Source organism: Xiphophorus hellerii, chromosome 19 (assembly GCF_003331165.1).
Source record: "Xiphophorus hellerii strain 12219 chromosome 19, Xiphophorus_hellerii-4.1, whole genome shotgun sequence".
Taxonomy (NCBI): domain Eukaryota; kingdom Metazoa; phylum Chordata; class Actinopteri; order Cyprinodontiformes; family Poeciliidae; genus Xiphophorus; species Xiphophorus hellerii.
In genome coordinates this window covers 17,539,798-17,556,890 of record NC_045690.1, presented here as the reverse complement: position 1 = coordinate 17,556,890, position 17,093 = coordinate 17,539,798, and the positions used below count along the sequence as shown (strand labels likewise).

Here is a 17,093-nt window from a genome sequence, read left to right as displayed (position 1 = left end):
AACACATGGAAAAAGGTGCTCTGTGCAGATAAGGCTAAAATTTAACTTTTTGGTCTAGAATCTAGATCATTGGTCTCAAACTCCAGTCCTTGAGGGCCGCAGTCCTGCAACTTTTACATGTGCCTCTGCCCTCTGCTGCACCACACCTGAACAGAATAATTAGGTCATTCTGGAAAACTGATCTACACAAGGAGGAGGTCATTAAGTCATTTCATTCCAGTGTTTTGTACCTGTGGCACATCTAAAAACTGCAGGATTGCGGCCCTCGAGGCCTGGAGTTTGAGACCCCTGGTCTAGATACAAATGAAAACACAAACAACCCAAAAGTTGATAATCCACCTCATGCTGAACACACTGTCCCCACAGTGAAACATGGGAATCCTTTTCTTCAGCAGGAACAGAGAAGTTTCTGAAATTTTTCTGTACCTCTAAATATATTTTAATATTTATTCCTAAATATTAGACCTGCAATTCTAATCAAAGCAAAGTGTTTTCTATTCCTCTTAATATGTGATGAACATAATAGAAGCTGTCAGCCTACTTTAATCATTTTAAGAGTGTCATAAAAAAACATGTGGCTATATAGCCTCCAATCTATTGCACTGTTGGTATGACAAACACACACAGGCATGAGTAGTCCATCTCGTTTATGATGTGATGGTACTCTCAGTGCTTTTCAAGAGGACAGAGCGTACACATTTTCCAAATTCACAATCTCAAATTATTTATTTCATCTTTGATAAGAGCAAAATATATAATAATTTTTTTTAAAAACGGAAAAGTATGGCACAAAACTGCACAATGTTACATTTATTTTTGATCAAGTTTTAAGGAGGATATTACGTCTATGACTTCATGTTACACTGTCCAAAAACTTGGTGCAGATAGGAGGAAGTTAGAAGGAAATGTGCAATCACTAAAGGTAGTCTGCATGCTTGCATATGTCTGCATGTGCAAGCGGACATGTGCATATATTCAGTGGTTTGTGGCAGTACCTGTTCGATGTTAGTTGTTAGACCAGCTGCAATATTTAAATTTGCCTTACCAGCCTGTGCAAATGTAAAAAGTGCAAATGTTCCTCACAGACAATTGTTCTGACATGTTCAGCCAAACAAGTTTAAATACATTTCTCTCCTTTAGTCATTTAAAGTACTCATGATAATGATTTCTGTAAATAAAATAAAACATTTATTTATTTTTCTTGTCAAAATAGACAGAGCTACATTACTCTGTTGAACATAAAACACTGTTTAGTTGTTTCTGCAAGCCCTGAGCTTTCAGAAAGCACTGTTTTGTCCCTGACTTTCTTCGTTTTTCTGCTTGGATGGTTCAGTGTTAGAGTTAGAGTACACATGATGAGCAGAAGCATTCATCTCAACTGTAGCTGATGTCTTCTTCTTGCTTCTCTTGTGTCTGTAGGAGAGGAGGAGCCAAGTGACGGCGCAGCCAATCAGAAGCCCAACAATGGCCAGTACAGCAGCAAGCCATGCTGGGACAGTGCTTGAACATTCTGGGGTGAAAGGCAGTGCTGTGCTGCCCATTGTGGGTGCTGTGGTTGTGGTCAAATTGGGAAAGCTGTTCACGCTTGTGAAGATATACGGCTGCTCCTGAAAAATGCAAGGGCATTAAATTTAGTGCTATATAAGCCTGACGTCATTTCAGGAGCTTTTAGGTCTTTAGAGTGATTCTTAATTTAAGTCCAGGTAATCATTTTTTGCTTCCTTCTTCTACAGATTGATGTCCTGCTTACAATTTCTTTACTGAATTAATCTGACTTTTTGTGTTTGGTTTCTGCTCTGAAATGAGCTTGCTGTTGAATTGACCACTGGTGGACACCGATAAAGTGCTCAAGGTCAACCAATGGAATTCAGATGTACTCGAATTGATACCTGAACATCATGGCAATGTGTGTGAATACATACCCATGTAATGTGTCCCAACATTTAAGGGACATTGACACACTTTAGTGTTCTAAACACTTTAAATAAACACTTTTTATTTAGGAAGGTGTTTAAACAGTTATTTTGACTTTATCATTGTGAGCTATTTAGTATAGATTTTTAAAAGTAAACTATACACATATTGATTCTGGAGCCCAACAATGGGCTCTGTAACAACAAAATATGGAAAAACTTTTTAGAGGTGTGAATAATGTTGTAGTTGTGCTGTACTTACAGTAAAATAGATTGCAAAAATGGGTCAACAGTGGCAATCTGCAGCAGATGTCTTACCTCAGTGGGGCACTTGAGGATATTTCTGGCATTGGTGAAATTGTTGTAGGTCTGTTTTTTACCCACTGGCTCCAGCTGGAGACAAAACAGAAACAGGACTTTGCTCAGCTTAAGTGGTAATTTAGCAACACTATATCTAAAACCCTGCAGTTAGATTTGTACTTTTGGCCTTGCCAAACTCACCATGTTGTTCCACAGAGCAGCAGCCATGTCAGCATGTCCTCGCTCACTGAAGTGGAAACAGTCCTGGGAGAAGTAGGTGGTGTCGGGCACGCCATCCTACAAGAAAGCAAGCACAAGATCGCTGAGTGTGTTTTGTGCTCTAACAGGATGGGAGTGTTTCCATCTTAAACCTAAATCTCGAAACAGCAATTGTGCAGATGGCTTACAGCATTTAAAGGAACGATGGAATTTCTGAAAAAAGGCTGGACAACCACAGCAAAGTCCTCTCTGCCGTTATAACGGTCTCCATACACCAGATTTTCAGTCACAGTCTAGCAAAAGTGGATACAAATGTTATTGCTGACCTCTTTTACTCATAACATGTTCCAGAGATGACATTATTCTCTGTCTAGAAACCTGAAGTTCCCGGTTGATCCATTTCATTTCAGCCAGCTCTGGGGAATCCTCTCCAGGTAGCAAAAAGCAGGGGCACACTTGCCTGTGGGTCAAATGGAGGAAATTAACAGCTCATTTTGGAAAATGAAATGCTTAATTTTAAATGGATTCAATGTCGGTCATAATTGTGGAGACCCAAGCTAGACATATTTTAAAAATAAACTAATTGTCTCTTACAGTTACGTAACCTAAAAGAAAACATTCTGAGTCCATTTTGAGGAAAAATACCTCGGTACAAAATAATTGTTTCCTACGAAATCATAATCACCATATAGAGAGGAACCTTTGACCATTCCACTTTACAAAATCTATATGGATGTTTCAGAGTCCTGCATTTTCTCTCAAGCTCAGTCTTTTTCAGCTCTCTGATCAGGTTAAGTTCAGGGAACCAAAATGGCTGGTGAACCACTTCTGTGTTGATTTGGCCATCATTCTGCTAAAAGACAAAATTACGACCCATTTCATGTTTGCTATTGCCTACATCAGATTTGTGTTTAAAATATCTCCTGGTATTTCAGAGTTCCCAGTGTCATTCAATATAAAAAAGATTTCCAGCAGTTTTGAATTAAAACTTAAATTAGATGTGCTTCAAATTTTCTTAACTTTTCAGTATATTGTTATGGTACTGTAAAAGAATATACATTTAAGACTTTTTTCACATTTGTTCCTTGGGTGCCTCTATATGTGCCTGGCACTATAGGGGTTCTAAAATTAAAAATACTTCACAAATCTCTACAACAACATTAATGACATCAATAATTTTCAATAACTCAGTGCCAAGTCTGCATTTGCAAAAGCTATGCAAACTGGAAAATTTTAAAGAGACACCTTTTGTTCTCTTTTATATACATTTTAAACTGAATCTGACTTAGAATTTCTCCTTAAAGTTATTCAGAGAACTAGGTCATCATTAAGAAGGTTTTGACAAAAAGTGCTTTCCTTTAGGACTCAGTGGCCTTGATTTATGAAGACATGATCAGACTATTGTGTTGCCTACTTTTGGACCAAGGTGCATCCAAGGCCATCCTTTTTGATTCTGCGAAGGCCTTCAATTTCCAGGATCTCTAAAATGTTGACGATAGTTCTTGGAATCTGAAACCAAACACCAAGAAAACCCAATTTAATCAGATTTGATCCTTTTATGGATCAGTGCTGATCTAAACAAAATGTAAAGAAAACAATTTCTGTTAGACTTGAGATTTTATGGTGTATCATAGTCATCTTACCTCATTGTACAGGATATCCAAGCTTGCCCTCAAGTAATTGGTGTAGTTTGCTGATGAAAGAGCTGCCTGTGGGTTTTTAGGCAGAATGAATAAATAATTAATGGTGAACAAAGAGTTTTGTTAAGCCTTCTTAACAGCAGATGGCACCTTGGTTGAGGTCCTCCTTGTCCATTGAACACAAAAATGGTCTAACAAGATGTAAGGTAACAAAAAGTCAAAGAAAATAAGGAAAAATAAGGAAAATAAGACATTTCAGAATAATTTGCACATCCCCTCCATGCGAGAGCTGTGTGACTAGCAGCAACCTGTGGACGCCTTCTCTACACAACTCTCCACTGACTGCACATGCATGAAAGCAATAGAAAACCTGTTCTGGGTAAAACTCAGCTAAATAATCTCTATCTTTACTTATGTCTCCTTTTTAATGCCACCCAGGGCAACTGCCCCTACGGCCCATATCGCAAACTGCCATTGCTGCTTAGCGTCTCTACCTTAACGAGAGAAAAAAGTGCATCATGAAATGGCTTAGTCTAAATCTATTCAGCTAGAGGAGGCATGCAACTTGTAAGCACCCAATCCTAGAGCTCATTTTAAATTAATGCAACGTTTCTCCTGCCCTGCTTCAAAAGAGAGTCATTTAAAGAAAGGCCGCTGAGTCTATAAAGCCTGAGGTGAGTCATAGAAACTAAATGAAGAAAGTCTTCTGAGTTGTTTATGCCTCGTAGGGAACAAGGCCTGTCTCTGTCCTCCTCTGTGCTTCTTTAATGCAGACAGAGGCTGGGATAGACGTGGGAGGCGGGAGGTCCGTGTTGGAGGGGTAAGGTAACAGAATGTGCTCATTGAAAAGAAACCATGCCTGCTCTCATCTCACTCTGACACAATAAGGCTATTAGAGGAGAGCCCCTCACAAAGCGTCATTATGCTCTGGAGCGTAGATCCATTTGGGGAGTGATATCATGAGGCAGTGCCACATAAACACTCAGTGAGGCTTAACCAGAGACTCAGTGCATTTCAGAGGGAACTCTTTAGGCGACTCACCCGGTCATTGCAGTACTGACAAAGGTCGTTGCCTCCAATGAAGAGAGTCACAAGTTTCCAGTCATTCTGAAAATCCACCGTCTAGCTCCATCCAATAAAAGATCCAGAGAGACAGACAGACGGAGCAAATATTAGAATCAAATGTGTTGCATTGCAACAAAGCTGAATAGCAGTTTAAAATCAGTTAAAAACTCACAGCATCATTTTTCATGGCATCAACCAGACGCCTGACCTGAGCTGGAATCCCTCTGCACATAATTGGATATATTGTCAGGCTGCTGTTTTTATGAGTTCATAAAATGCCTACAGCATTGGACAGTGTTTGAGCTTACCCTACTTTAGCACCAGATACAGCCATGTTGAAACCAGTCTGCTCTTTTCCAGTTCCCTTTGAAGCCCCTTTGATACCAGGATTGAACTTCTTCAGGACATCTGATGTAAAAAGTCAACAAAAAAAAAAAAATTCATTACAGAGAGATTTTCCGTTAATTTGGGCTAGGACTGACCTCTAGTGGTGCTATTGTGCAATTACACAACGTAGAAAAAAAAAATCTCGAGTCTTACTGGGCAATGTTGTGACAGTCTCAAGAGTATCATCACCTCCAATACTAGGTAGAGAGAGAAACAAAGTGAGCCAAGTTCACACAGTTTTACATGATTTTTTTTTCCAGAATGCTTTTGTGCAATCTCTCACCTCCATGACACTCCTCTGTATTCTGTAGGAAGCTCCATCAGGTTTGTTGCTCTTGCACCAAATGCAGCCTGAAGACATAGCATCAGAATACCAATTTTAGCATTTGTATATCCACTCAACAATAGATTTCAAGTTCTAGTCAGCATCCACAAGACCAAGAGACACCTTTGCACAAATTATGTAAAACAAGGGTGGACGTTGAGCCAGGTTGTCTTTTTTTCTATATTTCTAACACCAAATTAGACCTCTGTAACCAGTACTTACTGTTAGAGAGTCTCCAACAGCCCCCACCACCTTAATATCTGCTGGACGCACTCTGTGGGCTAACAAAATCCAGATATTTGTACATTTCTATGTGTCAAAAACAGCCTTTCGCATGATTGTCATCAGGATATTTACCGGAAGTGGGCACGGAGTTTGATGGAGCTGTATAAGTGCAGGAGAAATCGCTGCCCCAGTTCTAGAAAAATTACAAATACATATATTTTAGAATGCTGGTCACACAATAAATATTTACTATGTTAATTTGGGAAAACATAACCTACAGTAATGGGAGGTGATGTTGGTGGAGGGCCTGGGAAGGTGTAGTCACTATTGACTGCTGTTCGGATGAAAGGGTTGCTCTAGATAAATAACCAAAATGAAAATGAATGCATGCAAATGTTTGGAGCAATGTATAGAATACAATTTCTGAAAATTGTTTACCTCTGTTGGACACTTGAGATCAATTTCAGCTTGGAAATCTTGGGTGTAAGTCTTGTTGCCAACTGCCTCCAACTAAGACATTGTGAGAGCCGTTATCTTATTTTACATTAAAATAGGAAAGAAGAAAAAACACAAATATGAGACATGCCCTGGAACAAACTCTACCATGTTGTTCCAAAGGGACCGGGCCATGAGGGTGTGAGCTTTCTGGCTGAGATGAAAACAGTCAGGAGAGAAATAAGAGCGATCAGGCTGACCATCCTAGCATAGAAAGTAAAAAGAATTTTAAAATGAATAAAAAAGAAAAACAAAATGTGAAGAAACAACTTTTTTGGTAAAATCTGCCCACTCTCACCTCTAGCCTGGGAAGGACAACCTCTCTAAAGAAGGGCTGCAGCACCACCGTGAAGTTGTTTTGTGTGTCATACCTTCCAGATTCAATCAGTTCTCTCATGCCATGCTGCAGACAATAAAGAGACAACATGTTGAGAATTACAGCCAGGTGGACAAGGTAACAAATATCACAAGACAGTTTAGCTTCTAAGACAGCATTTGTTTCAATACAATCCATATTAAGAACAGAAACAGCCTTTATTGTCATACAAAGGAGAAATAAGCATCATTCTTAGCTACTAAGAGTAAATATTTTTTTAAAATGCTGAGAACTAAACACAATTCTCCTTAGCATTGTGGGACATTATGCACTACATGTAAGCAAGTATAAAATTACTGTTTTGCAACTGGGAATATATTGATGAACAAAACCTATTTGCAGTAGTAGTTTATTAGTACAAATATGGTTCAGTGCAAGCATGAAATAATGCAAATCTAATGAGAATTAGAAATCTAAATACAACATGTAAACTGATAGTTTTACCATTTTTTTTGACAATATTATTTTCTGTTTCAACTTTTAAAAGTGAAATTAAACAGTTACTTTTTCTACTGATTTCCTTGATTAAAAAGTAAAACGTGCAGAAATCTGCTCTGTGTCATATATCTTTTAGATTTCCTTTGTATCCATTGAAAGGAAGATGCTATTACTATTAGAACTATGAACTCTCTTTGTACACAGAATAAAAGCCTTTCACTTTGATTATGTTCTTCCAAGAAGTAAAGAGAAAATATAATTGCTTCCACAACAGAAACAGCTTAAATTTGATGGCCAAATACATAAAAATATTTTATTATAGCCAAAAATATTTATCCGATTTGTACCTGATACGCTCTGTTGAAGTCACTGAGCTTCTGTAGTTCATATGATCCGTCAGTGGGCTTCAGCACGCAGGGGCAAATTATACTGAAACATGTACACCAGGGCAGTTAATAGCAACATGTCACAGGTTTTTAAGTCTTACTGTTTGCCTTGGTGAGACAAAAATCACTAACTTGACCAGCCAGGTGGGACAATCCAAAGATTTGTCCTTGTGCATTTCACGCAGGGGTACGATGTTGAACATCTCTACCATGTTAACAATTGCACGAGGTACCTGGATGATTAAAAAAATTAAAAATTAACATAGTAAGTAATTGAAATGTAGACTTTGGCACTTTTCAGACACACTGTGTACAGTGCAAGGCCATGAGAACATACTTCCTCATGGAGTATGTCCAGCGCTTCACGGATTCGATTGACAACATTTCTGGCTGAAAAGACAACCTGTGGGAAAAAAACCCCAAAAACTCTTTATATTCATTTGATGGGAAACATTCAGTTCAAACATTTGCTTGGGATTTTGTCACATTTCAAGGGTATTGTACTGATTGTATGACCATGCCTTACCATGTAAAATAATGTAAGTGAAAACATATTGAATCTAATGTAAATCATTAATTACACGACTTTAATCTGAAATACGGTTGTTTACGTCTTAAAAATAATCAGGTGTGAGGATTACTCTAAAATATGGCGTAAGTCTTAAAATGTGTAGGGAGAAAGCTCTTACACTGTCTTTGCAGTAGGCACATATGTCGTTGCCACCAATAAACATGGTGATCACCTTCCAGTCATTGAAGAAATCAATATCCTGAAGAAGATCATAGATAAAGATTGTGATGTAATACGTGAACAAAGTAGCACAATGACAATGAGACGTTGCATAAAGTTGCAAATAACAATTCCTTCCATACCGGGTCATTTTTCATTTTGGCCACTAGAGTGCGTACTTGATGTACCATGTTACTGTAACAAAAGACAACGTTCAATAAGATCATTCAGATGATATGATAATATTACAACACATGTATTTATAACAGGAAAAAATAAAAAGCTTAGTAATATTTCAGATGTCTGGAGGTTAACTGACACACTCTGTGCTCCGGGTACAGCCTGATTGAGAGAAGCTCCTGGACTGTCCTGGCTTCCGATGCCCGTTGAGAATCCAGTCACATTGGGGTTAAACTCCCTCAGGATGTCTACAAAAAATAATTCAAACAGATTTAAAAAAATGTTATGCTGAGGCATATAGCTACAGATAAATAATTGTGCTCTGTTTGGTCGTTTCAATGACTTGGGGCTCCTTTTGTACAAACCAGAATATTATCAAGTGAGTTAATAAACATCTGTAGCATTACTGGAAAAATTGTGGTAATTAACTTTTTAGTTTAACAAAATGCAAGGATTTGAAAAATGATTTAAACCATACACAGCTACATCAACATTAATAGAGAATCCATGTTTAATCCTGGGGCAATACTGAATATTTTAGAAGAGTAGTCAAATGAAACTGGCTCAGGACTTTTGCTTTAGCATTAAATAAATTTACAAAGAAATTAATATTGAAATGAAGAAATGAAACTAAATAAATGATTTGTTTTAATATTGTGGGAATATTTGACTGCAATAAAAGTATTCTAAAAAAATATTGTGTTCATCATTGTTCCCAATAAATGTGTATCTTTATTAAATTATACAACTTCATAAATAACATATTTTTGCCAATTGAATTGCAGCTTCTGTTTTAAGAATTAAAAATAGAAATAAAAACACACATCATGAGTTGACAATGTCATCTTATAAAAATTATTGAAACAATCAATTATTTTAATGCAATACAGATAAAAAAAATACTTCATATTGCTTTACATTTTAGGCTCACAGGTAACTGCAATACAAATCAAACAATTGAACAGCAACACTGATGTTTGGACTAGACTTGTGTGTCCATTGCATGTGTGATTTTGATTTATGTAACATATTATTAAATATTAATTCCAGCCTGTTATCAGCGCAAAGATTAAAGGCAAAGATCTGTGATGTTATCAGGCCACATTACCGCACGTGTATTTGATGTGTGTGCTGAGGTCGTCCATCAAGGCACCATAAATGTCCGAGGTTTAAACAGCAACAGAAGCTGCCATTATGAGTGTTTTTTTTTTTTTTTACAACATTACCTTGATTAAACCGTTTATGTGACACTGGAATATTGCAAGTCATCTGTCAAATTTAAAATTCAGACAAAGAAAACCTGAGTACAAAAATCTTAACATGATGATTTAATTTAGTGGGGTGGGAGGAATCAATGTCAAACAATCTGGACTTGCATTGCCTTCTTGATAAATATTGTATTAATTGTGATTACCATGTGATTGTGATGTTTTAGGTTCAGTTTTACCTATGACATAAACATTACATCCTAGGACCTGGAGCTAAGAAGAAGTGATAGTTTGTCTTGGAAGAGGCTCCAAGACAAATACCACTTAGAGCAACCTTTTATTTGCTAAAACCTTGTTATAGCAAATATATTTAACAAATATTTGTTAATTATTTTGAAATAAAACATCGGAAACAAACATACTAGGCAATGTTGTCACATTGGATATGTTGTCATCCCCACCGATGCTGAAAATAGCAGAAACAGACCTTAGTTTACTTAAATCTCAGCTCATTGGAATAAGGATCATTAATATCACAAAGTGCAGAGCTTACCTCCATGACAGTCCTCGATATTGATAAGTGACCAACAAGAGGTTGTTTTGTTTTGCACCGGCGCCATTGGCTGCCTGGAATAATATCAGATGTGTAGCATCACAGAAACAACCAATGCAAACAAAGGAGATACAGTTAAATCTGTTTTGGTTGTCTTTCCAATAAGTTTAAATCACTTTTCAGTATTATGGTGTAATATGTGGCTCTCTGATCAGCATCCCTGTCTCTCATTCAAATTTTTACCTTGACTTAAAAATCAACTTAAAAGTCTGAAAAACATTAGTGTAACATGACAGTTTGATAATATTTTTGAATACCATGATAATAATATTGATCCTTAACGCAATAATATTGATCTCCTCAGTACTCTCTTTCTTTACCATCATCACATTGCCTGATCTCACTCTATGAGCTTTCTGATCTGGTTCACTAAATGCTAGATTTGTTCCTGGCATAAAGGACCTCTAGGTGGCCAGAAGCATCACACCCTAACAAACACTATATCCAAGAAGTTGTGATAGGGATATTGCATGCACTGATTTTGTGATAACAATTGTGGTTGGATACATTATGCAGCTAACTTAGCTGCTGACATGAAAAAAGATGAAAAACACTTACTGTCAGAGAGTCACCCACAGCTGCCACCACCTTGATATCCGCAGGTCTGACATTGTGAACTGCACAGGAAAATAACAGCTCATTTTAAATAGTCTAAAATTAAGTGCTTTCCAGATTTTAAGTTTTGAAAAAAAAAGAAATCCTTTACCTGATGTAGGTGTGGTGGGAGATGGATTTCGATCTGTGCAAACCACTTCAGTGCCCATAACCTGACAACAGAGAGAATCCCTCATTATTCTAAAGCAGAATCTTTATCTTCAATCTGGTTTGGGTCTTATCAAAGAAACTCTTACAGGATCTATCGCTGCAGAGGCTTTGCTAGCAACATTCTCGTGCTCTCTTCCATCGGGGGTGTTTATGTATGTTCGAAGAAAAGGCCTTTCCTGGAACATTTTAAAGGTGTTCAACAAGTTTAGACTTAGAAAATGGGATTCAGTGGTTTACCTTACCTCTGTAGGGCAGGGAATGAGATCATTCATTTCTGTCTGGTGTATTGAGGGCTGGAGCTGATAGAAGAGAAGGGGTCATTATTTTTTTGTAATTGTATGTTTAATCAAAGTGATCACACGTATGCTCTGTTTCCCTGAACACACAGATTTAAAGACGTATGGGAAACACAACCCGAGGTTAATCTCACAAGATTAATCTTAACATCTGTTATCTAATCAGTCAGACCAAGTCTAATCATTATTCAATCTTACTTTGGGTTTTAGTGACTGTGTCCTGTTATCTACACAGCACGTTGCTTTGTTGCATACCAGACATGATTGCACAAACTGTTCTTTAAACGGAGCTTGTTTCTCGTTCATTTATGAGAACTCACCAAATTGGTCCATAGCTGAAGAGCCAGTTCATTTATTTGGGAGTCAGTGATTTCCTTCAAAGAAAGATACATCACATATAAATTACACAGTAGCTAATAGTCTTTATCCAATGGTACAGAAAACATATGGGTCACAGCTCACAGAGAGCTATGACACATAGTTAGTGTTGATTTCTATTCACTTACAGAATCTGAGTAGGATTCAAGGATAACTGGAAAAGACTGCAGTGCAACGGTGAAGTCTTCACCTCGGCTGTACTGAGCTGGATTTTTCAGCAGATCACTTACAGAGTCCTGAAAGCAGATCAAACACACAAGTATGAAGATAGCTCTGAAAAACGAATGCACATTACAAGTCATGCACCAGTCAGTGCTGTACCTGCAGTGCTTTCAGTAGGAACGCTTTATGTAGACCTGGGTTTATACCTTCATTTGCACAATCACACCTGCCACAAAGCAAAAACAGGAAACATGTAACTCTGACAATCCTTCACAGCTTATAAGCATACATTGTAGAAAAGCCCTCATTTTGAAGTTTTGCTCGTTTTGTGTTGTATTAAACTTAAATGTGTTTTTATAGGATTTGTGTAGTAGATGAACACAAAGTTGAGCATAGTTATAAGGCAAAAAAAAAAAAAAAATTATTATGCGTTTTTAAAAACTGTTTTCCACATAGAAATGTGGAAAGGGTAGTGCACATTTCTGAACAGTGCTCCTGAGTCAACACATAGAACCATTTGCCAGTCTGATGGGCTATGATTCTTAAATGATTTTGAAATAATTAAGGCCCAGTAGCTATGTGGGAAGTAACAGGTGTACATTAATCTCCCTCCATCTCCCATAAACTCCCCACAGCCTTGCTGCTGATGAAAAGGCACTTCACAGTATAATTCTGCCACCAGGACGTTCTCTAATCTTCCAGAAAACTGCAAAACGACTGAAACACTGACTTCCTTTAAAACCACCTGTGTAGAGTTGACTTTGATTTTTAAAACGTGAACCTTGATTTTTTTTTTCTAGTCTGGATTATAGCATTTATTACTTCCCTGTATTTTGCCAGTGTGATGTAATATTTCTTTTTTGTTTGTTTATTGTTTGTTTTCTAAAGCACTTTGAATTATCTTGGTTTATCGCCTAAAAACACAATGAAACATGTTGTATTTCTTGCTACTTTTAATAATTAATCTTTTTTATTACTTTCTTAACACTTTCTTATTAACACTTTTACCTGGCTCTGTATAATACCAACATACTGCCCCCATATGTATCAACAAGGAACAGTACTTTAAACTTTAATTTTCATCAAACATTCACCTGTCTTCTTGACGATGTTCACTCCAAACCGCTACACGAACCATAGTGTGATGCACCTGGAAGCACATTTCCAGCATAACAGTATACAGTTATTGTCTCTGATTTTTTATCACTGTTCTATTGGTTGATGACAGAGTTTTATGGAACATCAAAATCACACCTGCTTCTGCAGCATCCTCAGAGCTGCGTCCACTTCCTGAACTGTGGTTTTAATGCTTTCAACACCCTATAATGCAAAGAAACACACGCCTCTTTTATACACACTATATTCAAAGGGTAATATAGATTATTTTTGTAGATTTGACACAAGAAGCCTCACATCTGTTGAACAGGCACATGTTAAATCTACAGGGATGAACAACAGCACGATGTTCCAGTCTGTCTCCTCCTAGGACATAAAGCCAGCTGGGTTTGATTCAATACAAAGAAATTAAATGCTTAGAACTCATGACAGCTTGCATGAAAAGACTGAATATACCTGTTTGGAAAGGTAAGAGGAAAGGTCTTCTGTCTCTTGTATTAAACTCCTGAAACACATTACCTCCACACATGAGGAATAGTACAATTTTTACATTCAAGCACTTGGATGGTTGATTTCTGTATGTTACCCATGGTGCAAGGAGATCTGATCCTCATGCTGAGTGACCACTTTGGGATTAAACATGGAAAACAGCTCTGTACAGACATAGAGAATATATTAAATAAAATGCTTGGTATGACAAAGCAGTTTGAGCACATTTTAAGATTTCAGCAAACAGAGATGTTTTATTCTTGTAGTCATGCTGTGTTCATAATTATGTGGCTTGAAGGTCAGTGTTCTGTGTTTATGGCTGACTATCATATCCGTATAGATAAGCTCAATTCACGGCATGGCTATTGATGCAATACCTTTCTCTTTAAAGTGCATCCTAATCAGAACATTGATATGATATGATCTGCACTTGATGTGAACTTTCTGCCAATCTTGAATGAAATACTTTCTAATATATAATCTGAAAAGTGCCTAGTGGCAAAGCATTGTTTTGATTAATCTTACCTCTCAGCCTCTTGACAACTGTGGAGGCTTCATTCCTGATAATTAAAAAAAAATGCATGGCATAAGAAGCTGCAAACATAGTCAAAATTTTATCAAAATGCTTAACTCTTCATGAGACTATCAGTCTATGTTCTCTAATTGTTTTTATGTCAAACAGAAAAGTGACAATCATTCACAGTGTTGATTAATAAAGTCAAAATATTATCTGAGACATTTATTTATTGATCATTTTTATTTTATTACATAGACTAAAGCAAAAATATAGCATAAAAGTTACAAAAGTTACAAATATTTTTCAAGGAACATTAATGTGCAGATCCTTGTACATTCTTGTTGTTTTGCTTTTTCTAGAGAAACACAAACATAACAAGCTGAAATTAGCTGGTTGCTAGCCTGCAATCTATGGCTTGCTGTTTACAAATGGACGTTTTAAAACCTCTTCACTCTAATAGAGGTATTGTGTGGACATTCACGGTGTAGTTTGCACACCATGACAGTGTGCGTAAACTATTTACAATTGATTGTAAATATCTCCAAACTACCAAATTTGTTTTTCTTGTACGTTAAAAGCCAGTGTGCATCCTACTTTCAGTCTACTGACCAGAAATGCACACCAGCATTTCCTTTACCTTCATTTTAAAGCAAAGAAGCGACTTTTTGCTGCAACATTTATGCCAATCTCTAATTTGTTTTGCTTAGGAGGTTCATCAACCATAACTATTTAGCATTTCTTGATGACAGTAACAGGCCCATAACTTTGAGGACTAAAGTAAGTGTCTGTCTGTGTTTTACTGCAGACTGTGCATGTACCTGTGGGATAGAGGCAGTCCCAGTGTGTGAAGGCCAGTGATGTGAGCTGGTGTGAGAGTATGAACTGATGACAAGGAAAAACAAAAATCAGAAATGTCACAACTTCCTGAAGAATCATGAATTCCTGAAGAAACAAATCTCTCATGCAAGCAACAGTGCAACTTCCTCAGTGCAGATTGCACTGCTTTACCTGATGGGGAAGAGGACAGGGAGCCAGGCAGTGCTGTGCAAAGTACTGACATGAAACGTTCTGTCTGCAGCAGAAAAACACAATTGAGTAGTTGAGCAATACATCAGATATAGGACATAGAAAATGACACATGCATCTTATAGAGAAAGACAAATTACAATACCTCCTTTAATTTGTGTTTTGCAGGTCCATTTTCTTGCAAATCAACACCAGCACTAACTGTGACAAAGGGCAAAGATTATTACTTTATTGTGGGAAAACAGCCCTTTGAATTTTTAATGCACATTATCAAAAGACATAGATGAAATTAAATCCTCGTATAGTTTTGTCATGACACTCTTAAAGCTGTGTGGTAATGCTGGTAGAAGTCCTCAGATATTTCTGTCTAATTAAGAGATGCTGTAAATTTACACCAAGCCACCAATGCTACATATCATGTAACATTGGTAAAACATTAAAGGAAAAGAACTTATAAATCTTTAAAGATTATAAAAGTCAAACTAAAACAGTCGCTAAGTGCTGAAGTACATCTGCTCTTAAAGAGCAGGTTGGCTATTTAGTTACCAGATCTCTGATATCACACGTTTTAGTAAACACAGGAATCTTTGCACAAATTGAAAGCTCTACTTCATCAGGAAAACTTGGTTCTTTACCCATGAATGTGTTGCAGAATCCAAGAACAGCCAGAATCAGGAGGGCAGCTGCGGCCATGATGCAGAGAGATGGCGTGCACAAGGAGAACTGTTTGAGTCTTTTTTTTCCCCCTCCCTTCCTGCTCAGATTCAGATGAAGAATGACTGTGAGCTTTCATTCACTGTAAATGTACACCCCACCTGCGGAGGGTGTGGAGATGGCGAAGACTCCCAAGAGGGCGAGGTTTTGAACAACAAGGAAAAGATGGGAAATAAAACGGGACAATTTGAAAGCTAGAATAAATGTAATATTACTGTTTTGAAAGGCTTATCACAGTGATGTTGATTCCTACACAGACTTCGTACATTAGAATAAAGTTAGGTTAAAGACCTTACAGTTGAAATAAAAACATTGATCTTAAGCAACTGAACAATATATAGAGCTTTGTTAAACTGATCTCATTCTTTTAATTTTCCACATCATAAGCACAAATTTTATTTGGGTTTTGTTTGACAGACCTAAGCAGAATAAAATGTGACATAAAAGGAGAAGGATTAAGTGTGGTGCCCATTTTTATGCAGCCTCCTGTTTTCTGATACCACTAAATAAAATCCAGTGCAGCCATATGCCTTCAGAAGCCAACTTTGATTCATGCTGATGCTGCATCTATTCAGCCTTGGATTTATAATCATATAAAATCAAATGGGGCTTATTTTTGGAAAAGTGTTGAGATGCGATTAGATTACTGTAAACTTTATGAGGTTTGCCCTTAGATGGACTTTTGATAATCACTCTATCACGAGTCTCATTGAAGAGAAAACATGCCTGCTGTATTATGATGTGTTGCATCAAAACAAAACATAAGCACCTTTGTGATGTTAGTCTCCCTCTCACTATCAGTCCTAAATTGCTAAACAGAGGTGCAAAGGACAAGGACTATTAACATACAAAACTCAAATGGAAAACCTTTCAATGTAATTTTTGATTATGAAATTTGTTTGATAGGGTTCTGCAACAATCAAATAGTAAGTTTTGTAAAAATTAAATGTAAGTTAGTTTAATAATTTCTGCTGTGTGTGTCTGTCTTTCACACTGTAATTGTGAATAGTTTCCGATTTTCTTGGTCTGCATGTGAGCACAGCCACAAACTTGGAAACTCCTTCCCAACTCCAAAAGGTCTGTACTAAAAATTGTCACACAGGACAACATAGCAGAACTAAGCAATCAAG

The 17,093-nt window shown here is 37.1% G+C and overlaps 1 protein-coding gene across 1 annotated transcript; it reads right to left on the bottom strand.

The window, feature by feature from the left end:
• Nucleotides 1–707: 707 nt before the first annotated feature.
• On the bottom strand, nucleotides 708–16,057 carry LOC116708506 (phospholipase B1, membrane-associated-like). Its single transcript, XM_032546371.1, is given in 44 exon segments — nucleotides 708–1,607; nucleotides 2,232–2,306; nucleotides 2,415–2,510; nucleotides 2,621–2,725; nucleotides 2,811–2,892; nucleotides 3,847–3,941; nucleotides 4,076–4,141; nucleotides 5,114–5,194; nucleotides 5,310–5,361; nucleotides 5,446–5,545; nucleotides 5,678–5,721; nucleotides 5,808–5,875; nucleotides 6,072–6,130; nucleotides 6,207–6,267; nucleotides 6,353–6,430; nucleotides 6,513–6,584; nucleotides 6,678–6,773; nucleotides 6,868–6,972; nucleotides 7,731–7,812; nucleotides 7,902–8,002; nucleotides 8,107–8,172; nucleotides 8,459–8,539; nucleotides 8,643–8,694; nucleotides 8,819–8,927; nucleotides 10,310–10,353; nucleotides 10,441–10,514; nucleotides 11,059–11,117; nucleotides 11,207–11,267; nucleotides 11,352–11,441; nucleotides 11,508–11,564; nucleotides 11,882–11,935; nucleotides 12,068–12,175; nucleotides 12,261–12,327; nucleotides 13,196–13,251; nucleotides 13,356–13,421; nucleotides 13,515–13,583; nucleotides 13,674–13,722; nucleotides 13,804–13,870; nucleotides 14,232–14,266; nucleotides 15,042–15,105; nucleotides 15,232–15,295; nucleotides 15,395–15,450; nucleotides 15,885–15,955; nucleotides 15,957–16,057. Coding segments are annotated over 44 exon segments (3,453 nt in total). The 5' UTR covers nucleotides 16,043–16,057; the 3' UTR covers nucleotides 708–1,277.
• Between the last annotated feature and the right edge of the window lie 1,036 nt (nucleotides 16,058–17,093).